This window comes from Oncorhynchus mykiss, chromosome 20 (assembly GCF_013265735.2).
Source record: "Oncorhynchus mykiss isolate Arlee chromosome 20, USDA_OmykA_1.1, whole genome shotgun sequence".
In the NCBI taxonomy this organism is placed as follows: Eukaryota; Metazoa; Chordata; class Actinopteri; order Salmoniformes; family Salmonidae; genus Oncorhynchus; species Oncorhynchus mykiss.
In genome coordinates, this window is record NC_048584.1 from 23,867,339 (window position 1) to 23,892,193 (window position 24,855).

At 44.0% G+C, this 24,855-nt stretch overlaps 3 protein-coding genes across 6 annotated transcripts in view; 1 reads left to right on the top strand and 2 right to left on the bottom strand.

The window, feature by feature from the left end:
• LOC110499208 (monocarboxylate transporter 7) lies at positions 1-10,303 on the bottom strand. Of its 2 annotated transcripts, XM_021576188.2 has the most exons (7): positions 9,854-10,303; positions 9,522-9,625; positions 2,623-2,877; positions 2,073-2,216; positions 1,841-1,969; positions 605-1,618; positions 1-421 (listed from the first exon to the last, which is right to left on the bottom strand). In XM_021576188.2, exons 2-7 carry the CDS (start codon positions 9,577-9,579, stop codon positions 111-113), a joined length of 1,911 nt encoding a protein of 636 aa, XP_021431863.2. In that variant the 5' UTR covers positions 9,580-9,625; positions 9,854-10,303; the 3' UTR covers positions 1-110. The 2 variants fall into 2 exon arrangements, with proteins under 2 accessions (XP_021431863.2, XP_021431864.2); XM_021576189.2 differs by lacking the exon at positions 9,522-9,625 and having other exon boundaries at positions 9,854-10,298.
• LOC110499210 (arylsulfatase G) lies at positions 3,152-20,082 on the top strand. Of its 3 annotated transcripts, XM_036956046.1 has the most exons (13): positions 5,981-9,404; positions 9,528-9,660; positions 10,343-10,585; positions 10,871-11,058; positions 11,186-11,233; positions 11,374-11,491; positions 16,839-16,985; positions 17,653-17,849; positions 17,933-18,013; positions 18,132-18,240; positions 18,393-18,513; positions 18,641-18,731; positions 18,907-20,082. In XM_036956046.1, the coding sequence occupies exons 3-13, from the start codon at positions 10,356-10,358 to the stop codon at positions 19,185-19,187; spliced, it is 1,611 nt and encodes a 536-aa protein (XP_036811941.1). In that variant the 5' UTR covers positions 5,981-9,404; positions 9,528-9,660; positions 10,343-10,355; the 3' UTR covers positions 19,188-20,082. The 3 variants fall into 3 exon arrangements, with proteins under 3 accessions (XP_021431872.2, XP_036811942.1, XP_036811941.1); XM_021576197.2 differs by lacking the exons at positions 5,981-9,404; positions 9,528-9,660 and adding an exon at positions 3,152-3,263; XM_036956047.1 differs by lacking the exons at positions 5,981-9,404; positions 9,528-9,660; positions 16,839-16,985 and adding an exon at positions 3,152-3,263.
• LOC110499214 (WD repeat domain phosphoinositide-interacting protein 1) overlaps positions 19,926-24,855 on the bottom strand; it is an 8,439-nt gene continuing 3,509 nt past the window's right edge. Inside the window, exons 2-12 of the mRNA XM_021576201.2 lie at positions 24,512-24,594; positions 23,688-23,857; positions 23,467-23,563; positions 23,271-23,368; positions 22,937-23,029; positions 22,276-22,346; positions 22,024-22,131; positions 21,692-21,856; positions 21,485-21,592; positions 21,092-21,240; positions 19,926-20,942 (exon numbers count right to left, since the gene is read on the bottom strand). Coding sequence (XP_021431876.2) covers positions 20,824-20,942; positions 21,092-21,240; positions 21,485-21,592; positions 21,692-21,856; positions 22,024-22,131; positions 22,276-22,346; positions 22,937-23,029; positions 23,271-23,368; positions 23,467-23,563; positions 23,688-23,857; positions 24,512-24,594 — 1,261 coding nt within the window. The 3' untranslated portion in view covers positions 19,926-20,823. The remainder of the gene's footprint in view (positions 20,943-21,091; positions 21,241-21,484; positions 21,593-21,691; positions 21,857-22,023; positions 22,132-22,275; positions 22,347-22,936; positions 23,030-23,270; positions 23,369-23,466; positions 23,564-23,687; positions 23,858-24,511; positions 24,595-24,855) is intronic.

The following is a 24,855-nucleotide window of genomic DNA, read 5'->3' on the forward strand; positions in this document are numbered from 1 at the left end:
TGGCATTCTTTATTCACATATTTGTCTGATTTGTCTCAATCAGCACTAGCTTAGCCAAGACTTCAGTTCAGACTCTTATGGGGTTTCCTTCTGAGCTGTGTGATGTCTTTTCAAGTAGAGATTGTCATCAGTTGGCCTTTTTCAGTAATGATTTCCTGTTTCTGGTCCAAATCAAGGTCAACTTCTAGGAAGTCCTGAAGACTGTCTCTGTCCTGGGCCTCCTTCCCCTCTCGCTGAGGTACAGGGTTCCCTGGCCCCATCTGCAGGGGTTCTGGGCAATTTTGAGGCCCCCTCTTGCTGCAGCAGGGCAAGCCTCTCTTGGCTGGTCGTACCAGTCCCAGGAACACAGCTCCCAAACCCATACCCACCGCACAGGAGTAGAAAGCTGAGCCGTAGTTCTGAGTCAGGTCCACCAGAACACCTGAGATAATACAATTTTTAAAAGTTAAACGAATTCATAAAAATGATGCACAAATTAATCAAGTTATTTAATTAGATGATAATGAAAATAAAACCAATGTCATTAGTGAGAGAGAGAGAGATAGAGAAAAAGAGACATGACAGAGAGCTGTGAATAAATATGAGACCTGAATGCATCTCTTACCTCCTAGAGGTGGTCCGGCCAGCCCAGCGAAGCTCTGTATAAACACATAGACTCCCGCGGCCGACGCCATCCTCTCTATGCCCACCACATCTTTCTCTGCCAGCATGGGTATATGCGTTGATGACACAGTGCCCATAAAAAAACCATAGAACCCACAACATATCGCCAGGCCCCAGAACTCCCACACCAGGGTAAAGGCCACCAGCACCAGGCACAGCAGGATTACACATCCTAGCAGCACCAAGGGCTTCCTGCCTCTAAACAGTTTCCTGCCTAGCACCCAACCAATGGAGAGGCGACCAAAGATCTCTGCAACCGCCATGGCGGAGAGCATGTAGGTTGCACGGTCACGCTCCACGCCACGGCTCACGCTCAGCTCAATGATGTAGAGCTGAGGGGCAAAGAAACCCAATGTGGCGAAGAGGCCGAAGAGAGCATAGCAAATGAAGCTGCCTTCTCTCAGCACGGAGAAGTCAAGGAGTTTGGGCTTTTGGGCGGATACTGTCCGTGTCTGCTCCTCGTCCTTCTCCATCTCCTTCTTACTTCCTAAGCACAGCTGTGAAGACACCTCCTTCTCTCTTCTCTCTTTTCCCCCCTTTTCTCCCTTCTCCTCTTTCCCATTCAGAGGAATATCCATCCCTGCCTTGCTACCATCATCCAGGACCTGGTGATGGAGGGACTGGACCCCAGAGTCCTCAGACTCTCCAGAGCTCAGGGAGTAACAATGAGTAAGCTTGTTCTCCTGAGAGTAGGAACTCTGCGGTGTGTAATAGCTATCCTTAGCATATGAAATGTCCTTAGTGTACAGTCTCTCCTTAGTGTAGGACTCCTCCTGTGTGTTCAGAGCCTTCAGCTCTTGGTCAGCCAGTCCACCTGTCTCTGTCTCCGTGGCTGGTCCAGGTCTAATGAAGATGGGTCTTAGCAAAACTCCACAAATGATGATGATGCCCTGCAGAGCTCCGATCACCACCAGAGTGTAACGCCAGCCGATACAGTCCCTCAGAGCAGAGAATGCTGAGGAGCAGATGGGGGAGAACAAAGAGGAGAGTGTTTGAAATATAGTGGTCAGGGTTTGCAATCCAACTTCAAATTAAATGCGGGTTAATTTTAAAAGAAAAAGCAATTGAGAAAAGTGCGATTAAGGTGATGGGAAGGTTGGTAAACTGAAACATTGTATTTTTTAAAGAGAAACTTTGCTAGTAAGCAGAGGCTTTTAGTCCCACTGTGACCTCTTACCTGGGGCGAGGGCGAACACGGAGAAGGACTCTCCCGTGGAGGCGACAGCTGTGACCAGGGAACGTCGTTGGGAAAAGTACTGAGACAGTAGGGTGACGGTGGGCAGGAAGGTCAGACAGTACCCCAGGCCTGTGGAGGGGAGAGGACACACATGGACACGCACTGGTGACAACACTGGTGCCACTGTGACAGTTATGATGGTCAATATCCTGTGTGTATTTGTTTGTCTTACCTGCAACGAGTCCGATGGTGATGTACATCTCGTTGATGGAGTTGGTGAAGCCACTGGCGATGGTTCCTATGGAGATGAGGAGTCCACCAATCATAACAACTGGTCGGAACCCAAATCGGTTGGTCATTATAGAAGCAAGAGGAGCTGTGAGGAGAGAGGGGATAGGTATCTCTTGTTAGCACTAAGATATGACACACTATAGAGCATCTGACCTTTTTCAGTTAATATCACCCAAAAAAGGTATTATGAGATCAAGGAGTCTGGCACAGTAACACAAGCCTTCACACTCAGCAGCTCTTCAGAACCAGAATTGCCCTGGACTAGGGTTTCTTAAACTATGGGTCTGGACCCAAAGTGGGCTCTGGGCATGTGAGAGGTGGGTCACAAGTTATGAGAATACATCTATAATCATGCACTATGTCTTCTTAATTTGGAGAACCATTTGGCTCACGAGAGGACAGTCAATTTCTCATTTGGGTCTTGATCTGAAAAAGCTTAAGAACCCCTGCCTTAGACCCTCTCATCCCCCATCCCCCATCGCCAGTCTCACCAGTGAAGCTCATAGTGAAGACGCAGATGGAGATGATCCAAGAGACTCGGCTGTTGCTCTCCCCAAACTCCCCCATCAGGTCCTGGAGGAAGATACCCAAGCTCTTGATGACTCCGTAGGTGAACACTTCCACCAGGAAGAAGGAGACCGCCACCACCCAGCCCCAGCCACCATCTGGGGGAGCCGTGTAGACATTAGGCCCCATGTAGCGCTTCACTCTGGACCCCCACACTGTCATAGTTGGAGCAGAAGATGCTGTAGGGAAGGGGGCAATAGAGAACTTTTAGAAAAGGTAACAAGTAAACAACGCTTGTGATTGGGAAGAAAATAAATACATAGTTAATAATGTCAATGTTATTGGTATGGTATAAGGTGAATATATTAACATTAACGTTTGTGTGTGTGTGTGTGTGTGTGTGTGTGTGTGTGTGTGTGTGTGTGTGTATAAGGCTAGGATTAGCTGATTTATGAAGAGCAAATACATTTTTTTGCAGTTTACATGTGACTTTCTGAGTCAGTCCCTCCCAACTGTAACGAACCCTCTGGTAACTGTGGGTATGTGTGAACGCGCATTTTTGGCGTGAACGTGCACGTTCTTCGAGTCTGCAATAACTCTGCAAGCAAGACGTCACTGTAAAGCGGTAATACAATCACTGTTACCTGTGGATTACATGGCAAAATTTCAATAAAACGTATCCTTTATCAATTTCATATGTTAGGTACATAGTTGCAGCTTGCAAACTATATTCGTTTTAGGTAATGTTATGATGAAAGTTGTTGCTGCTTACATCCGGAACAATGTAGCTTTTCAGGACACGTTGCTTGCTGTGTCAACGCAACTGTTACTTTGTATCAAGGATCCTAATCGGTCCTGCAGCGTAATTAGCACATCTTTAATTACGCAACAATAACCACAATTCACACACACATAAACCTGTTTCACTCACTGCCTTTTTATTGTCGTTCCACATATCCAGTTTGCCTTTTCTCAACGAATGAATGAGCAATGCCGAATAGCCTATGGCATTGGTAACTCATCCATTCCAACGGTCATTACCTATGCTGCGCTTGTCTTCTCTGACTTGTCTGTCTTATAACCAAAAGTGTGTGTATAGATCTGTGGGTCGACCAACACCAATGTTTAATGTGCCAACATGTTATCTCATTCAGCCAGAGGTGGCCAAAGGAAAGACAAACAGCAGATAAAGTTAGGCCCTCTATAGACTTGACTCAGCCTAAAGTACAACACCAATACTACTTTACTTGTCTTATCCCATGGCATCATGTTCTCTTACATTCTAGGGCCTTCTAGATATTTTGTATCCAACCGATTTGGCTATAAGCTGTAAGCTATAAGCTGCCCAAGTATTTTAATCAGTAATTAATGTTAGACCACAATTTAAATTATTATAACTAGGCTACAGAGGTGATTATTGGGCCTCTTGAAAAACCTGTATTTACAGTAGGGAAATGGGAGAGGGTCATGCTTTTTCAATTTCAGTCAAGGGGGGGGAGGTTAGTATTATTTAAATCTAGTCCAGGGGAAGGAAGGGTCATGTCATTAATTACATTTCAATATTTCGGGGTGTTTTATAATGAGTTGATTATTAGGCTACATATAGATGTGTGCATAAAACAAGGCTGCATTACACACATCAATGGATATTCAAACCCTGAGTCCGGCCTGCTCTGCTGAGCAAAAACGTTTTTGTGTGCTGCTTAACCAATGGCTGCACTGTGTAATGCTACGTGGCAGTTTACGAGGAGAGTCAAAGTTTTCTTCTAAAATAATTTTTGATTAGGTCTAGTCCAAAAAATGTGCATGGACTAGCCTATAGCCCAGGGATAATCAACTAGATTCAACTGCGGACCGATTTTTTTTCTTGAGAGGATGGTCGGGGCCAGAACATAATTATAAATCATTTGTAGACTGCAAATTGACTGCAAGAAGCCAAAACATATATACAGTTGAAGTTAGACGTTTACATACACTTAGGTTGGAGTCATTAAAACTTGTTTTTCAACCACTCCACACATTTCTTGTAAACAAACTATAGTTTGGCAAGTCAGTTAGGACATCTACTTTGTACATGACACAAGTCATTTTTCCAACAATTGTTTACAGACAGATTATTTCACTTATAAATCACTGTATCACAATTCCAGTGGGTCAAACAATTCCGTGCCTTTAAACAGCTTGGAAAATTCCAGAAAATGATGTCATGGCTTTAGAAGCTTCTGGTAGGCTAATTGACATAATTTGAGTCAATTGGAGGTGTACCTGTGGATGTATTTCAAGGCCTACCTTCAAATTCAGTGCCTCTTTGCTTGACATCATGGGGAAATCAGCAAAGACCTCAGAAAAAAATGGTAGACCTCCACAAGTCTGGTTCATCCTTGGGAGCAATTTCCAAACGCCTGAAAGTACCACGTTCATCTGTACGAACAATAGTACGCAAGTATAAACACCATGGGACCACGCAGCCGTCATACCGCTCAGGAAGGATACGCGTTCTGTATCCTAGAGATGAACATCAATCCCAGAACAACAGGAAAGGACCATGTGAAGATGCTGGAGGAAACAGGTGCAAAAGTATCTATATCCGCAGTAAAACTAGTCCTATATCGGGAGGGTAGACAGGCCGCTCAGCAAGGAAGAAGCCACTGCTCCGAACCGCCATAAAATATCCAGACTACGGTTTGCAACTGCACATGGGGACAAAGATCATACTTTTTGGAGAAATGTCCTCTGGTCTGATGAAACAAAAATATAACTGTTTGGCCATAATGACCATCGTTATGTTTGGAGGAAAAAGGGGGAGGCTTGCAAGCCGAAGAACACCATCCCAACCGTGAAGCACGGGAGTGGCAGCATCATGTTGTGGGGGTTTTTGCTGCAGGAGGGACTGGTGTACTTCACAAAATAGATGAGGAAGGAAAATGATGTGGATATATTGAAGCAACATTTCAAGATATTAGTCAGGAAGATAAAGCTTGGTCGCAAATGGGTCTTCCAAATGGACAATGACCCCAAGCATACTTCCAAAGTTGTGGCAAAATGGCTTAAGGACAGCAAAGCCAAGGTATTAGATTGGCCATCACAAAGCCCTGACCTCAATCCTATAGAAAATGTGTGGGCAGAACTGAAAAAGCATGTGCGAGCAAGGAGGCCTACAAACCTGACCAAAATTCACCCAACTTATTGTGGAAAGCTTGTGGAAGGCTACCTGAGACATTTGACCCAAGTTAAACAATTTAGAGGCAATGCTACCGAATGCTAATTTAGTATATGTAAACTTCTGACCCAGTGGGAACGTGATGAAAGAAATGACTGTTATTCTGATATTTTCACATTCTTAAAATAAAGTGGTGTTCCTAACTTACCTAAGACAGGGAATTTTTACTAGGATTAAATGTCAGGAATTGTGAAAAACGGAGTTTTAAATACATTGGAAATGTACAATTGTACACTGTCCGAATTGGACATGCTCAAATATACTACAGAAATGCCCAATTGAATGGCTCGTTGAACTCAGGATGGCCGAGCAGTGATAGACGTTCCTGAGTTTCAAGTCTTTACGTTAAGAACTGACTGATTTATAGAGGGTTGAATGCAGTGTTTTTCACTAACTACAGGTTGTGAAATCAAAACCACTTTTAGGGTGAATTTCAACACTCCCGGTTGCTCCAGGAAGCTTAGAATCAACACAGGTAATCATCATAGTGGCCTGATGGATTGACATTGAAGACAGTTTGATTTGGCAATCATAACCCACGTAAACAACAGGTTGAATTTAGGGAAGGAGGCAATGTATTCCTATGGGGAGAGATGTCATTGCAAACTGTCAGAAGAAAACACCCTGTTTTCACTGTTAAGGGTTAATACTACATGGTCAATGTTAGGTTTGCGCAGATCGGGAGGACCTTAGGAACGTTCCTGTGGTTGAATTGTGTTTCTAGCCTCAACGGTTCTGCCGCTGTCACCCAAAAGCACCTCAAATTTAGGTCAGGCTTCATTTTGCACGGTCACTGCAGTCAGACCGAGTGAGCTACGGTCAAGTGGGGCATCTCGTTGGACTCGGCATGGCCTAGAGACTATGGTGATGCCATTTGTTTTCCTTTTTGTGATGATTTAAGCCTCCCCATTTGATGGTGAAGTTCACATTTCCCCTTTAGGATATGAAGGGGACTATTCAATTCAATCTTTTTATGTTTATCTATAGAGATACAGGTGACCCTGAACACGTGGCAAAATACATTTTGAAAATGGCCTGCACTGAAGAAAAGTTAGAGCATAACCTGTAAACCCATGTTGTCCTTAGGGAGCAACTCGAATGTGTCAGACTACATGAACCAGCGAGCGCAGCTAGAATAACTCTGTGGCTTATCCATCCCAACCTCCCCCCGAAGAGCCCATCAAAAATGGCATGTCTCTGTATGACCAGGAGGCCGCAATATGTCCAAAGCATGTTAAAATCACTACTAGTCAGGCTTCATTCCGGGCCTACATTCTGCAACGTCGCTGCGGTCAGGCTGAGCGAGCTTCGGGCAAGTGGCGCATCTCCTTGAACTCGGCACGGCCTAGAGACTACGGTGATGCATTTTGCCAACACTTTTAGTGTTGATTTCAGTCTGTCCATTTGGTGATGGTTCATCACTGTTTAAACTTATTGGAAACAGACAAAAGTCAGCCATCAAGTCAGCGTCCATCAGTCAATAAAATATCATTCTGACACCAAACTGATACATACTGACACCAAACCCACTTTGTCCAACTCGTTTAGAAGCCAACTATCACATATTTCAGAGCCGGCTCAAAATTCACAGTGCCTTCTGTTAAAACCATTAAAAAAAAATAATTTAACACGTAGTTCTAGCTGCGGGTTCAGTTCTGACAGAGCATAAATGCAATGGAAAATTTTAAAAAAGGGGCGGATTCTTAAGAGGTTATTAATGAGGGATTTAACATCACCAAATGGACAGGCTGAAATCAACACCAATGAGCAGTGTGAACATGCTCTTCTGCAAGTTGACAGTGTCCATTGCCAATGTATATCCAAGGACTTCCCATTACGAAATGGACATGCTGAATCAACATCAATGAGAAATTCTTACTTCCTATGATCAAACATGTCAACTAAACCCTCTAGGTTGATTCAGGGCTTAACATAGTGATATATATAATTTAGTCAGCATATATGCCATTTGGACATTTCTTATGCCATTTGGACATGGTACACTGACTTTTTGGTTCGGAAGCCGACTTCCTATGATCATATATTGCAAATGGACAAAACATAGGCCTTATGGACAAACTCAATAAAATAAGACAAATGTGTGGCCGTACGGTTACTACATATGTATAATTGACCATAAAATATGAATAATTGGCAAAAAAAAACACACTTTTTATGAGGTTTTAACATTTTGAAAAAATTGAGATTTAGAAAATTTCACCCTTGGGACCTGACTTTGTGACCATTTCCCATATGAAAATCTATGGGAATTTTGGTTTATCACACTTGACATTTGCAATGTTCCCGGTTGCAGTATGGTTTTGATGAACTGCCGTCCATTTGAGTGGTATTTGTGATTGTGTATATGGTTCTCCCAATGCCAATAAGTTGCCATTCATTTTTTTCCATTTCATGGGGGTCTTACTAACAACGAGTGTTTTGTGTTGGAGCCTATTCCTTCCTATTTTAAGAAATAATAGGTAGGCCTTCATGTTTAGGCTATTGGCTGCTATATCCATAGATTTGTTGGTCAATTCCTTCACCCACCATAAAACTAAGAGTCAAATTGAGGAGGTATGATGAGAGGATATGCCATACGTTTTATTACTGAAAATGGCAAATGATTTTGAAGAATATCAAATGTATCCGATTATATAAAGTGATCTATAACAGCGCTTTGGTCTGCGATGCTTTATGTTAGAAACAAGCTGTAAAATACCCAGGAAAGACGTGACTCCGATGCAAATGGGGATATCATTGTTTCGTTTCGTTGACCTTCAGAGGCTGACTTTGCTTGGGAAGTAATCTAATCCTTTCACTATCAATTGATTAATCTATTAACTTTCTGTACAGTAGAAGATGTTTAAACCCAGACAGCTTTTAGGGAAACACTTGTGACCTTCCCTCGTTGGGTTAAGCCACGGAAGAAGAGTAGCCAGCAGTTAAAGCTTACACTTTTCTGTGTCGGTGGGTTTACTCTGTCTGGGTTAGAAATGTAGGCCTAACTTTTGAAAGTACCATGCTCAGATTCCTAATGACGTCTTGGATGTAATTATTTGCAAACGGACAGTTTTGTTGCAAACAAGACAGACTGATTTGGCATGGGAGAAATGTGATAAAATGAACACATAGGCCTATTTCTCTGTCCATTCTTAGGCTGTAATTTCGGAAATTTGTGTGTTATAAAAAAAGATTCCTCTAATATGTCAAATTAATTAGAAAATGCATTTTTTCTACATATGATGATAGATTATTGCAATGCTTTTACTATAAAGGAGATCTTTGCATTCCTACTCATGTCCACGGCGGTCTGCGTACCCACAACCTCCTGACCCGCAGCCCGGTGCACTATCAAAATTCCACATTGCCATGTAGGCTACAGGACGAAGAACAGTTTCTCATATCTGAGGCTCTGCCTGGTCTGTCCAAGAAGTGCGGGTAAATGCCGTCCACTTTTGTGTTAATTATTAATTTAGCTGTAGGGGAGGGTCTTCTTATTTTTTTAAACTATATTTTGCTGAAGAGAGGACCATCCATTTTCTACAGGTAAACCTTATTATAAATAACATTCACTTTCTAACTGAAAAATCTCACTAATTTGGAACTGTCCGAATAATTATTATAATGAGAACAGAACTTTAGGCTCCTAACCTTATTCCTCACCTTTAGTGGACCGAATAACCACCGGTGAAAGCAAATACCCCGGGTGGGCCTCTGCCATATTGCTGCCACTTCTCCAATATTTTGAAGAATTAAGGAGAGGAGAGCTGAGGAGAAGAAAGCCCACGTCTTGAATTTAAAGGTAGCACGAGTTTGTGAAGGACAGCGTTGAACTACCCATTGTATAGGTCTCATGCTGTTGGCAACGTGGATTGTAGATAACTGTAGGTTTACTCTTTGCCAGCTCACTTGTTGCTCCTTTTCAATCAATACTTCTCAGTCAGATACAGAATATTTACTTCAAGATAGTAAAATGAGTATTGCATAAATCTTACCTGTTTTTCAGTTTTAGAGATAAAAGATCTGTCTCTATCCCAAATGTTTTTCACATTGTGCTGTGTGGTAATCCTGTGTGTGGTTCAGTTTATGACCGGTGAAACCAGTGACAACCTTACTGTGGCACTCACTTTCTCTCTCTCTCTCTCTCTCTCTCTCTCTCTCTTTCTCCTCTCTCTCGCTCTCTCTCACAGTCTCTCTCTCTCTCTCACATACTCTCTCACTCACACACACACACACACTCATGAGGAAACACAGGGGTTAAGGGGATTGGGTTACAATCAGTCAGCTCGGTCCTATATCAGTCTACTGCAGCCCCCTGCACCTAATAACTGTCTGAGTGCTGTCTGTGTGCAGTTGACCATGATTGTTATAATTGTTATAATAATGAATAATACATTGTTCAACCCAAAGCTGCTATAAAAGTGTCTCTTGGGACCTTAGTTTTGATCAGTTCTTTGCCTTGTCTTACTCTGTCACTCTCCCAGGTCTTGAACCAGAATGTCAGGGAGTGTCTTCCTGCTCCTATTAGCTGGGACCCTGCTCTGTGGGCTACTGTTCCACACAGTGAGCCATAATGAAGCTGGGGACAGGACCCGCACCAAGAGACCCAACTTCATCATCATTCTGGCAGATGATATTGGATGGGGAGACCTAGGTGCCAACCAGCAGGCAGGTCAGAGTTCAAGCCAGACCCCTCATCTGGATCTGATGGCCCAGCAAGGAATGAGGTACAGCTCTTGTTAGCCTGTTCACTAACCAACTAGCCTAACTTAAAGTAGGCTTTTTCTCACAGGATAGAACTGTCATGGATAACTGCAACAGGAGGTGGAGGCTTTAGTTCCAGTCCTGGTGTCAAATACCTTTATTGAATCATGAGCTACACATTTCTTACTTATGTATTGTATTTGCACACCCTGTAACTGTCTAGTCTAGAACCAGTGTTGGTCACCACCACTTTATTTGTTTAAAACACCATTTTGTCCTCCATAACCCCTTTCATATGTATCCTCCAGGTTGACAGACTTCCACTCCCCAGCCTCCACCTGCTCCCCGTCCCGTGCTGCTCTCCTCACAGGCCGACACGGCCTGCGGAACGGGGTCACACACAACTTCGCTGTGGGGTCCGTGGGGGGGCTACCCCTCTCTGAGACCACCCTGGCCGAGATACTGCACCAGGGTGGATACTACACAGCCATGATTGGTGAGAGACAAAGAGACCTCTTCTATTTTATTCTATTCCATATTTGATTATGTTTGTTCTATTCTATCCTGCTCTATTCTATTTTATTCTGTTCTAACCCGTTGTGTTTTCTCTGTTGTAAGTGTAGGTAAATGGCATCTAGGGCACAATGGTCCATACAGTCCCACCAACAGAGGTAAGAGCCATTGAGTTCTTGAGTTAAATGGTTGACATATTATATCTACTATATCTATCTGCATGAAGCCACAGTAGTGCAGGTGTTAGAGTGAATGTGAGGTCTAAAACAATGAGTTTCTTATTGCTTTCTGTGGGGAGGTTTTGACTACTACCTGGGGATCCCATACAGTAATGATATGGGCTGTACAGACCTGCCTGGGTACGAACTGCCCTCCTGCCCTCCCTGTTACCCTGGACCACAGATACTACACAACAGGTGGGGGTCGTATGCTCATGGTTAACACAGGTACACAAACATACACAAGGGTCTTTGCTTGCTCTCATAGACAGATGAGTTTATACAGACTGAGCCAGATTCTAATTTGAGACCCAGAAATATTATTTTTCCTGCATGAATCATACATTTCCTTGCCAGAACTAGGGCTGTGGTGGCCACAAAATATTGTCTTCCACAGCCTACAAGCCGCTGATGCAGACCTTTGGAGCATCTACATTTTAACAAGTCTAATAAATCCAGGTAATATAGCCTACACCTTCACAATAAAGCCAGTATATTGTAGGCTATTAAGATGGCGCTGGAGAAGAAGGCAGACGTTTTACGTGTCCCCAACTGATTGTGTTTTTTTGTTAGTTTATTTGTGTTGTTTGTAACTTATTTTGTACATAATGTTGCCGCTACCATCTCTTATGACCGAAAATAACTTCTGGACATCAGGACTGCGATTACTCACCACGTACTGGCAGAGTCTGACGAGGCCAACGCGAACGATATACTGCTTTCTCGGGAACAGGCCCAAATCCCAGTTATCTGCATGAAGAGGAGGCAGAGAAAAGGGGGCAGGAGAACTGGCTGGCCGCTGAGAATTCATAGGCGATTGAATAAACCCCCACTTCCTTCCATTCTGCTAGCAAACGTGCAGTCTTTGGACAATAAAATAGATGACCTACGCGGAAGATTAGACTACCAACAGGACATTCAAAACTGTAATATCTTATGTTTCACGGAGACGTGGCTGAACGACGACACTATCAACATACTGGTTATACGCTGCACCGGCAGGATAGAAAAGCGGCGTCTGGTAAGACAAGGGGCGGCGGACTATGTTTTTGTAAATAACAGCTGGTGCACGATATCTAAGGCAGTCTCAAACTATTGCTCGCCTGAGGTAGAATATGATAAGCTGTAGACAACACTACCTATCTAGAGAGTTTTCATCTGTATTTTTACATACCACCACAGTCAGAGGCTGGCACTAAGACTGCATTGAATGAGCTGTATTCCGCCATAAGCCAACAAGAAAAAGCTCACCAGAGGCGGCGCTCCTAGTACCCGGGGACTTTAACTTCTCTAGGGTAGGGGGCAGCATTTGGAATTTTGGATGAAAACCTAGCCCAAATTAAACTGCCTTCTACTCAGGCCCAGAAGATAGGATATGCATATTGGTAGATTTGGATAGAAAACACTCTAAAGTTTCCAAAACTGTTAAAATAGTGTCTGTGAGTATAACAGAACTGATTTGGCAGGTGAAAACCTGAGAAAAATCCATTCAGGAAGTAGGATTTTTTGTGTGTAGTTTTCTATTCAATGCCATTACAGTATCCATTGACTTAGGACTCAAATTGCAGTTACTATGCCTTCCACTAGATGTCAACAGTCTTTAGAAATAGTTTCAGGCTTTTATTCTGAAAAATGAGGGAGTAAGAGCAGTCTGAATGAGTGGACCCTGCCGTGTCACAGAGCTTTTTCATGCACACGACCGAGAGAGTGCCTTTCTTGTTTACCTTTTATATTGACGACTTTATTGTCCTGTTGAAATATTATTGATTATTCAGGCTAAAAACAACCTGAGGATTGAATATAAACATCGTTCGAAATGTTTCTACGAACTTTACGGATACTATTTGGATTTTTTTGTCTGCCTGTTGTGACTGCGTTTGAGCCTGTGAATTACTGAAGAAAACGCTTTTTGGATATAAAGAGACTTTATCGAACAAAAGGAACATTTATTGAATAAATGAATGTCTTCTGAGTGCAACCATATGAAGATCATCAAAGGTAAGTGATTAATTTTATCTCTATTTCTGACTTGTGTAACTCTTCTACTTGTCTGGTTACTGTTTGTAATGATTTGTCTGCTGGGCGATGTTCTCAAATAGTTGTAAGGTATGCTTTCGCGTAAAGCATTTTAAAAATCTGACACTGTGGTTGGATTCACAAGAAGTTAATCTTTAAACCTATGTTTAAAAAAAATAGTTGTATCTTTTCTGAATTATTAAAATGAGTATTTCTGTATTTGAATTTGGCGCTCTGCAATCTCACTGGATGTTGGCCAGGTGGGACGCTAGCGTCCCACATACCCTAGAGAGGTTAATGCAGGGGAACTTAAATCCATTTTACCAAATTTCAATCAGCATTTTAAATGTGCAACCAGAGGAAAAAAACTTTACTCCACACACAGAGACGCATACAAAGCTCTCCCTCACCCTCAATTTGGTAAATCTGACCATAATCCTCGCTTTGGGGCAAATATCACTGAAACATGCATGAGAGCACCAGTTGTTCTGGATTACTGTGTGATCACGCTCTTTGCGGCTGATGTGAGTAAGACCTTTAAACAGGTCTACATTCACAAGGCCGCAGAGCCAGACGGATTACCAGGACGTGTACTGCGAGCATGCGCTGACCAACTGGCAAGTGTCTTCACTGACATTTTCAACCTCTCCCTGTCTGAGTCTGTAATACCTACATGTTTTAAGCAGACCACCATAGTGTCTGTGCCCAAGAACACTAAGGTAACCTGCCTAAACGAATACCGACCCGTAGCTCTCACGTCTTTAGCCATGAAGTGCTTTGAAAGGTTGGTCATGGCTCACTTCAACACCATTATCCCAGAAACCCTAGACCCACTCCAATTTGCATACCGCCCCAACAGATCCAAGGATGATGCAATCTCTATTGCACTCCACACTGCCCTTTCCCACCCGGACAAAAGGAACACCTATGTGAGAATGCTATTCATTGAATACAGCTCAGCTAGTGCCTCAGCTAGTCCCTCAAAGCTCATCAATAAGCTTAGGACCCTGGGACTGAACATCTCCCTCTGCAACTGGATCCTGGACTTCCTGATGGGCCGCCACCAGGTGGTAAGGGTAGGTAACAACACATCCGCCACGCTGATCCTCAACACAGGGGTCCCTCAGGGGTGCGTGCTCAGTCCTCTCCTGTTCACTCATGACTGCACAGCCAGGCACGACTCCAACACCATCCTTAAGTTTGCCGATGACACAACAGTGGTAGGCCTGATCACCGACAACGACGAAGCAGACTATAGGGAGGAGGTCAGAGACCTGGCCGTGTGGTGCCAGAACAACAACCTCTCCCTCAACGTGATCAAGACAAAGGAGATGATTGTGGACTACAGGAAAAGAGGACCGAGCACGCCCCCATTCTCATCGACAGGGATGCAGTGGAGCAGGTTGAGAGCTTCAAATTCCTTGGTGTCCACATCACCAACAAACTAACATGGTCCAAACACACCAAGCCGTGAAGAGGGCTTGATAAAACCTATTCCCCCTCAGGAGACTGAAAAGATTTGCCATGGGTCCTCAGATCCTCAAAAGGTTCTACAGCTCCACCATCGAGAGTATCCTGACTGGTTGCATCACTGTCTGGTATGGTAACTGCTCGGCCTCCGACCGCAAGGCACTACAGAGGGTAGTGCGAACAGCCCAGTACATCACTGTGGCCAAGCTTCCTGCCATCCAGGACCTCTATACCAGGCGGTGTCAGAGAAAGGCCCTAAACATTGTCAAAGACTCCAGCCACCCTTGTCATAGACTGTTCTCTCTGCTACCACACGGCAAGTGGTACCGGAGTGCCAAGTCTATGTTCAAGAGGCTTCTAAACATTTTCTACCCTTAAGCCATAAGAGTCCTGAACACCTAATCAAATGGCTACCCAGACTCTTTGCATTGCCTCCCCCTCTTTTACACCGCTGCTACTCTTTGTAGTTATCATGTATGCCTAGTCACTTTAATAACTCTACCTACATGTACATATTACCTCAACTAACTGGTGCCCCCACACATTGACTCTGTACCGGTACCCCCCTGTATATAGTCTCGCCATTGTTATTTTACTGCTGCTCTTTAATTACTTTTATTTCTTATTCTTATCTCTATTTCTTTTTAACTGCGTTGTTGGTTAAGGGCTCGTAAGTAAGCATTTCACTATAAGTATTTGTATTTGGCGTAGGTGACTAATACAATTTGATTCGATTATTTATTTTAGACAGGTCTAAGGCTCTATCACAACCGGCCGTGACTGGGAGTCCCATAGGGCAGCGCACAATTGGCTCAGCGTCGTCCGGGTTTGGCCGGTGTAGGCCATCATTGTAAATAAGAATTTGTTCTTAACTGACTTGCCTAGTTAAATAAAGGTTACATTTACAACAAAAAAAATAAACATTATATGAAGAAAATGTAGTCTATTTCAGACAATATTTGCTAAGAATTCCATGGCATTATTTTATATTATTTTATAGCATGAAGAATACAATTGAACAAAGCTGAATAAAATAGGAAGGATATTTTCTCCAAACGATCTGAGGGAGTGAACACATGCGGCTATTCTGTGTTGAGCAGTTAACAAAGAAACAGCTACTCCTATATGCTTCATTTAGAGTTATTCATGTAACTTTAGTTGTGATACAAACATTGGGCTATATGTTTATACATTCTAAGGCTGAATGATGTTTATACATTCTAAGGCTGCATGATGCGACTCTAGTGATGTTTGGAAAAAAGTAGCATGAAAGGCATGAGCTCTGCTTAGTTTTTTTGCGCAGGCTGTACACACTTCATCAGTCTCTCATTCACAATTTGACAAACATTTCATAATGCCTCGAATTTCCCGGCGGCATCCCCTTTGACTCTAATCCCCCCCCAAAAAAATCTATGCATTTTGTGGCCAGTGGCCATTGTGCCCTTGGGCTGGATATAATCATTTTAATTCCCTTCTCCCTATGTGCTGCTTGCTCCGAATCACCTCTCACTCACATGGCTCGTAACGTGATCGGGTCGTTCTCACAGGCTACAAGTGATGACAGACACATCGGGGACTCAACTGGAACAGCTGTCCACATTTAATTGTTGTCAGCCAACAAGATGAGTAGGCCTAACGAACGGCAAAAGCACTAGCCTATGTCAATCTACTATCCCCCATAGTATAAGAGTTGAACTATTCTATTCTGTGCGAGAAATAAATATTCCAAACATAGTCTGGGACAGTTGTGGGATGTGACATCCCAAATGAATACAACCACTAGCATAAAAAAATGTAACCAATGAGGCTGATGCAACAGATCAGAACTTTTAGCTTAAATGTTGATAAACTATAAGGCTATTTCTTCACATTATAAGCGCAGCAATGAGCACATGGCAGTAGGCTATTAGCGGGAATGTTCCACTAAACGGTCACGTGGAATTTGACTGCCTTCATGACTCTTGACCGCTGGTGTGGAGGTAATACGGTCACCGTAACAGCCCTAGTCAGAGCTCTGTATTCTCCTAATACTGAATATTTGTGTTGTCTACTTAACCAGATTGAAGAGGAGTGGTTACAGCAGCTGTTACACCAAAGTGGCTCTGCCTCTGTTTGAGAACAGGACCATTGTAGAGCAGCCTCTGGACCTGTGGAGGCTAACGCAGCGATACACATCCACTGCACTCAATGTCATACACACAGCCAGGTAAAATATGCCCATAAAAACATATATGTGACAGGAAAAAAACATCCAGCTATTTAATAGAACAAAACCCTCATATGCAGCACTGTAACTTGGGTTGCTGCAGTTGATATAGCCTACATACTCAGTGAGACAGTTGTATGTTGGTCACGGCGTGATATGTTTACAGTTTAGTGCAAAGGGAACATAGTTCTGAATGAATGTAGCCCAGATTGTTAGAACAACATGTTTTTGTCAGTGCACGTGCTGTTTATTTTCAGAACCCAATTTCACAATCGGTCTGTGCCAACATTCTGATTCAGAAAGCAAAGATGGTGTTCCATTCTCGCATTCTCGCAGAGCACAGCTGCCTAAACAGTAAGAAATGTGTGTTAAGAGGGGGTTATTTGGGCTGAACAATATTCTGTAAGTCTGACTCTCTCTCGTTTTGCATCACACCTGTTTGAAGTGCCCATCGCTTACAGTATCAGGTTTCGTAACGGCTTAATACATTCTCACTCTGCCAAAGAGAAGAGCTTGCCCTTTCTCTAGCAAGTCAAGTGGCTATCTATAGGCATATACAGTAGCCTACCATACTCATAGCTCAAATATACCTTTCTTCACAGTGCTCAAAAGTTTAAATGTGGGATCTTTTATGTTATCAATATCATGATATCATGTTTCTTCATAGGGAACGGGGACAACCTTTTCTGCTCTATGTAGCTCTGGCACACATGCACGTCCCCCTGTCCCCCCCTTCCTACGCCCCCCACCCCTCAGAGGGCGGTGTGTACGCTGCCAGTCTGCGGGAGATGGACGGTCTGGTGGGGGCAATAAAGAATGCATCTGATGCCTCAGACAAGGAGAACACTCTCATCTGGTTCACTGGTGAGTGATCACTAACTACCAGCGATCATGTTTCCATTTGGATCATTAAACATCACTGTATTTTTTTATGTGTTTTTCTTCAGGTGATAATGGCCCCTGGGAGCAAAAGTGCCAGTATGCAGGAAGTGTGGGTCCTTTCCTGGGGAAGTGGCAGACCAGCAGAGGTAAGTTCTTCCTGGGTCAGCACTTACGCTATAGTGCATCAACTCACTGAACTAAATTACGAACCTTATGGATATTGACATCAATGGTCCATGTATTGGTCTGTTACCTGTCTGTCAGGTGGGGGCTCTGCCAAGCGGACCACTTGGGAGGGGGGGCACAGGGTGCCCACAGTGTCCTACTGGCCTGGCAGAGTACCAGCCAACAGCACCAGCTCTGCCCTGCTCAGGTTTGGTCATCATTACAGTAGATATATCTGAAGCTACCCCCAGCTCAGATACAAAACACAGGTGAATGAATGTTACACTTTTGCGTTATTCGTGCAAACTTGACCCCCTCTTTCTCCTGATCTCCCTCCCTCTTCCCTCTCCATTCTCCAAGTGGTCTGGATATCTTCCCCACCCTCCTCTCCCTAGCTGGAGTGAACCCCCCATCAGACAGACGCTATGACGGTATTGACGCCACAGACGTCCTCCTACACGGCAAAGAAACAGGAAATGAGGTATGACCCACTGAGCTATCAGAGCTAACACAAATGTAGTGACGTAGAACTACTCTGAAACAGGAATATGATCGGATGGATTTCTGGAACGAGTCTCTCTCATTTGTCTTCCTCTCCCTACCTGCAGTTCCTCTTCCACCCCAACAGTGGCGCTGCAGGGAAGTATGGGGACCTGCAGACTGTCAGACTGGGGCGCCACAAGGCCTTCTACATCACGGGTAATACAGACGTTAAAGTAACGGCTAAAAGGGATCTGGATAAACTTCATTGGTATGCTTGGTCAGGTGCAGTGAGTGACTGACTGAGATTTGATTGGTCTGCTTTAGTATTGATAGTTTAGTGAAATAGTAATATTGATAGTTTAGTTTACTGTAGTACATGTTGCCCCTACAGGTGCGGCTGAGGCGTGTGGGGGGTCTAAAGGGAGGCAGGAGCTCCACGACCCCCCTATGATATTTGACCTGTCTGGGGACAAGGGCGAGGAGACACCCCTGGACCCCACCACGGAGGAGTACAAGGAGGTGGATGAGAGGGTGAGGAGGTGGAGGGAGGCGCTGCTCTATGACATTGCCACTGACCAATCAGTGTCCACGGCCGACTACGCCACAGACCAATCAGCAGCCCCCTGCTGTGACCCCCGGCACACAGCCTGCCGCTGCCTCACCCTGGGCTGAGGACACACACATTCAGTGTTACACACAGTTTGACATTCACAGAAAGCCCGACTGACACGCAGACACACACACACTTTAGTTTTAGTCCAATAATTGTTTGCTCTTGGAGGTATTTGCGTGCCCATGGGAATGTAGAAATCACAGACCTGTAGCTTACATCTGGGTTAATGTAAACAACCCCAGAGACCAACCAGAAACATTTGCCAGAGTGAAGAAGAAAAGCAAATATTAGAACTAGCATCAGCCTGTTGTGAGGAGGCCGGACTGTGGGTCATTCTCCTGGAGGTCAGTACTGGGGATTGACTGAGACACATTGCTCACTGCTGCTCTGAGGGGAAACATGGGAAGACAGCTGCTGTTGCGTAGCAAGGACAATTTACTGTATTATTACCAATATTAAGTGTTTTCCTGTACACAGGCTTTTTGTACAGTTATATAACAGAGGCTTCTGGGTTGCTCTAGCACTCTCTGGTGGGGAGTATATGACCCTGCAATAAGTAGGATGAAGTTGCCAATACACTGATCTAAGACCAGTTTAGTTTGTCCCACGAATAACTTCACTTTAACCCAAAATCAAAACATCCGAAGAACAAAAAGCACCACCCTTTGGCAAATCAGTCACAGGATCATAACAATAGGTGTGCTATCTACATACTATATGTATAAATGTATATATAAACAAACAATAAAAAATCACTTTCCGCCAAAACCAAAAGATCTATTGATGAATAATACTAATTTCATTTTCCAAAAGAGTATTTAATACAAGTCAACATAGTTTTTTTACAAAGTAAAAACATCTGTTATGTCTGAAATGTTACAATATTCAATATTATTTTGTCAATGGTGTTAATAATGAAATCAATTAAATAAAAGGACCTGTACGATCCTATAATACAGTTCTCTATTCAGTTTTTCACATTTCAGTATTTGACTCTTTTTTTCTTAGCGCTGGTCGAAAACTATCGCTTCAGACATGATAGAAGCCCCCCCTCTTTCTTTCTCTTCCCTCCCCCTTCTCTCTCAGGGCGTGCCACAGCTAGAGACCACTGATAAGCCTCAGTCTCTGGGCCCCTCTCTGCCACCCTACACTGGGTTCTAGCCAATCTACATCAAGCAGCAGAATAGGACTCAGACTTCACTATCCAGTCAGTATTATATATCACTTAACGATACTAAGAGGTTATAAAAGTACAATTGAATGGTTTTGCCTCTTCCCCTTTTGACAATGTTAAGCACTTTGAACACTTATCGATAGCTGTATATGAATGCAATTAAATATTAAAGTCCCCTTTTAACCATGTTAATATTGGTTAATATTAGACTAGAGGTAGGCTACAACTTCAGTGCCCAGACCTCCTTTCCTTCTGAAAGTTAGGGAATGAAATGTTTGTATTCATATTGACCTTCAGGGCCAGGTATAAGACAATGTACAGAGACAGGTCTACTGTCTATCCATACTCTACTTCTGAGTGGCGCATGATAGTAACCAATCACCATTGTGGCTTCTACATTTCTCCCATCTGATTGCCTCATTGGGGACATGGGGGTGGGACCTGGGGTGGGAGTTCTCTGAATACTGATATCCCTTCTAGCTTGAATGGCTCCAGTTGATTGGTTCCCGGGAAAAGTCGGGTCAGTTGCTCTGGTTGTTGACTGGAGGAAACTCGTTCTTGTCATCCAGACAGACGGGTCCCTTGGTAAACTCATGTTCAGGAATCACATCACCTTTCTTAGCCCCTCCATCTAAGTAGCCTGGGAGGAGGATTGAGGGATGGAGAAGAAGAAGATAGAAAGAGAGGAGAGATGACAAAGGGTCACATCACCAGACTAAATTACACAAGGTAAGACAGACACAAACCATACACACAAACCATACACATAACCAAACATTCACATAATACCTGTGAGAGTGGTAGAAGAGGGTGGGGTCGAGGGGAGAGCCACAGTGGCAGCGTATGTTAAGCTGTTTGACGGTGGGAGGGACCTTCTATCCTCAAGCTCCTCCTCTTCCTGTTGTTCTTCCTGTGGCTCCTTATCTCCTTCAAATAGTCTGGAGAAAACAAAAAGAGCCTGAGAGCAAATACACACGCACAGAAGCGCATATACAAACATGCTTCCACACACACCAGGGTTGGGGTATATTCTATTTTAATTCCAGTCAATTCAGAAAGTAAACCACATTTCTGATTGAAAAGCAACGAAGAGAAATTAAATGGGACTTTCAGTGTACTTCCTGAAATGACTGGAATTGAAATGGAATTGATCCCAACCCTGAGGCTCACACACTTATTCACCTATGTTTCCTGACCAACACACACTCTCCTCCCTCCTGTGTGTCGATGTTATAGATGTAGATATGTCCATCTGATGACGCCACCAGCAGACGAGGCAGCTTCTGAACCCTGAAAATCATAACAAATAGGACTGTCAAATAAAGAGTTACCAAACATCGAAATGCACACAGACACACACCATCCCCCCGCAAACACACACAAACTTACGTGGCCAAGGCGCAGATGTTCTTGAGACCGAACATGTTAAGTCGTACAGTGGCGAAGGCCCGGTCCTGGTGCATCATGTCAGAGACCTGGGAGGGAAGGTAGGTGCTGGCAGCTGTGAACATCTTTCCCACGTATGCACCCCACGTAGGACATTCCCCCTCTCGACTAGACAGGCAGAAGAGACATAGTCACACTCAACAAGTCAATCACACTCCTCTTCCCAACTGACTACAAAGACAACTGTAACACAAAGCCTCTTCCACTCCTGACAACTAGCCACTGAGGACCAGAAAGGGCCAGGTTGTAACACAATCAAGGTAAACAGTGTGTACCTGGGGCTGTGACGCTCCAGTTTGAAGATATGGACCGTTTCGGTGTTGCTGGAGGCACAGAGGAACTGGGCGTCTGAACTAAAGGACAATGAGCTGATACTCACGTACCTGAGACAAACACACATGGTAAAAGTCATCATCCTCAAGAGACCAAACCTACCCCTACAAAACCTTGTTGAGACATTCTAAAGTATTGTGTCTATCGGCTGTACTATTGTGTGTGTTTCTGTAGTCTGTCTGTCATAAACTGACCTCTTCATCCCTCTGCGGAACTCAAACAGTCTTTGTCCCTCTGGGATGGTGAACACTCGAATCACTGTACCCTGGGGAGGAGGAAGAGATGGTCAGACAGAACTATTGTACACAGAGAAAGGGAGTGACACACTGAGTATACAAAACATTAAGAACACCTGCTCTTTCCATGACCAGGTGAACGTTAGGATCCCTTATTGATGCCACTTGTTAAATCCACTTCAATCAGTGTAGATGAAGAGGAGGAGACAGGTTAAAGAATGATTTTTAAGCCTTGAGACAATTGGGGCATGGCTTGTGTATGTGTGCCATTCAGGGGGTGAATTGGCAAGACAAAAGACTTAAGTGCCTTTGAACAGGGTATGGAAGTAGGTTCCAGGCGCACCGGTTTGTGTCAAGAACTGCAACGTTGCTGGGTATTTCATGCTCAACAGTTTCCTGTGTGTATCAAGAATGGTCCACCACCCAAAGGACATCCAGCGAACTTGACACAACTGTGGGAAGCATTGTAGTCAACATGGGCCAGCATCCCTGTGGAATGCAACTCAATATTAGGAAGGTGTTCCTAATGCTTGGTATACTCAGTGTATATATAGAGAGATACAGTAGAAAGACATGCAGAGATAAACAGAAAGACAGAGGGAGGAACAGTCAGACTCACCCTCTCGGAGGCGCTGGCCAGTTTGGTTCCTGACACGTTGAATGTGAGAGCTGCAAGGGGACTGTCATGGGCTGGGATCATCGTCACCGTGCTCTGAGGAACACACAGGTCATACGTCATTGACATTAACCTGTGACCACTTCAACAGCTGTGACATGCAATGACTGTACTCCATGTACTCAAAAGTATTCAGGCATTTCCACTACCACTGCAAACACTCTACAACCTAATCGCAAGCTGTCATTGAGATCAACATGAATCCCCCCTGCGTTGTGCTGTGTAGACTGACTTGAATAGCAGCGGTGGCAGAAGAAGTCTGAATGTCAGGTCTTACCAGGTTGTTGGCGTCATAAACCATGATCTCCCCGATGGTCTGACTACCAGGGTACGCCAGGTAGGAGTTACCATGGTTCACAGAGAGGGCACAGAGACCTGACGGGTTGGAGGGTGTGTCTGTGTTTAAGAACTAAGCATAGTTGAGGGTACGCATCGTGTGTGTGTGTGTGTGTGCCTACGTGTGTATTCACTACCTGAGGGGTTGTGTGGTATGTTGAGCAGCGTCTTGAGCAACTTCATGTCTTTGATGTTGTGGATGTAGACTGACTCCTCCAGACACACTACCATCCTCTACAGGGGACGGAGAGAGAAACGTTACTGCAGAGCTATAAGGTTTGGAATGGGAATCCCTCTCAGGTGGGCCTCAATCTGGGGTGAGGAGTGGGTTTGGAATGGGGCCTCCGATGGCCATTACCTGTCTGTTGAGCCTGACTGAGAGGATGTTGTTGGAGTAGCTATAGTTGCAGATCTCTGTTCCTCTCTTGAAGTGGTAGACGTTCATACGTCGGGGCATGGAGAGACTGACCACCACCACCAGACTGCTGGAGAACAACCGCTCCACGATGTACACGTCTGGAGACTCCGCTGGGAAAGGGAGGGAAGAAAGTGGGCGGGAAGGGTTAAATCACATAGATGTGCTTATATAAAAACAACACTTTGCATAGAATACACACACACACACAGGTAAACATGTGCACAGAGCACACATGCACAGACACGCAAACACGTACACACTCCGCAGGCGCACATTCCATCACATTCATTTCATAGTTTAATATTTTCTGAACTTTTATTTTTCTTAAAACTGCGCATGTAAGTAAGCATTTCACGGTAAGGTCTACTATGCCTGCTGTATTTGGCGCAAGTGACAAAATTGTATTTGATTTATTTATTTGACACTCAAGCCAAAACATTAATACGCTGACACTTTCCTCTCACCGTGATAGGAAACACTGATAAAATACTTGTAGAATGCATTACTGGGAACAGGTTTATGGTGTAACACATTACTCACAACCATTGTTTACATAAGTGGGAGAGGGTGGACTGTGTCAGCTTAGAACAACTTGTTCTCTGGTTACAGAGACTACTGTACAACCACGCTGGTTGACCTGACCACAGCTTACTAGGTGCTTGTTTTGTCCCTGTCCTTATGATACCAGTTTAGTGAACATCTGCCAGTGTTTCATTGTAGTTACTAGCTACCAGTACACACAGGCTATAAGGAAACTCACTCACCTCCTTCATGGATGCAGTCCATCTTGTCCACCGAGGTGACAGAGAAGAGTCTGTAGCCTGACTTAGTGCCCACTGATAGAGACCTGAGACACAAAGAGACCCAACTGTTATTACACATCCATGATGGCACCCACTATGTGTTTACTCTTTATCAGAGTTTCCCAAACTAAAGTAGCCACCCTTTGCCTTGACAGCTTTGCACACTCTTGGCATTCTCTCAAACAGCTTCATGAGATAGTCACCTGGAATGCATTTCAATTAACAGGTGTGCCTTGTTAATTTGTGGAATTTCTTTCCTTCTTAATGCATTTAAGCCAATCCTTTGTGTTGTGACAAGGAAGGGG

Coding starts and splice junctions, on each gene's coding strand:
- LOC110499208 (XM_021576188.2), bottom strand. CDS start 9,579: ATGGCAGAGGCCCACCCGGGGTATTTGCTTTCACCGGTGGTTATTCGG. Junction 2,878..9,521: donor GGTTATTCGGTCCACTAAAG/GTGAGGAATAAG, acceptor CCTTCCCTACAG/CATCTTCTGCTCCAACTATG. Junction 2,217..2,622: donor CTTCACTATGAGCTTCACTG/GTGAGACTGGCG, acceptor CTCTCCTCACAG/CTCCTCTTGCTTCTATAATG.
- LOC110499210 (XM_021576197.2), top strand. CDS start 10,356: ATGTCAGGGAGTGTCTTCCTGCTCCTATTAGCTGGGACCCTGCTCTGT. Junction 11,492..16,838: donor CCACAGATACTACACAACAG/GTGGGGGTCGTA, acceptor CTACTTAACCAG/ATTGAAGAGGAGTGGTTACA. Junction 18,241..18,392: donor ACCAGCTCTGCCCTGCTCAG/GTTTGGTCATCA, acceptor CCATTCTCCAAG/TGGTCTGGATATCTTCCCCA.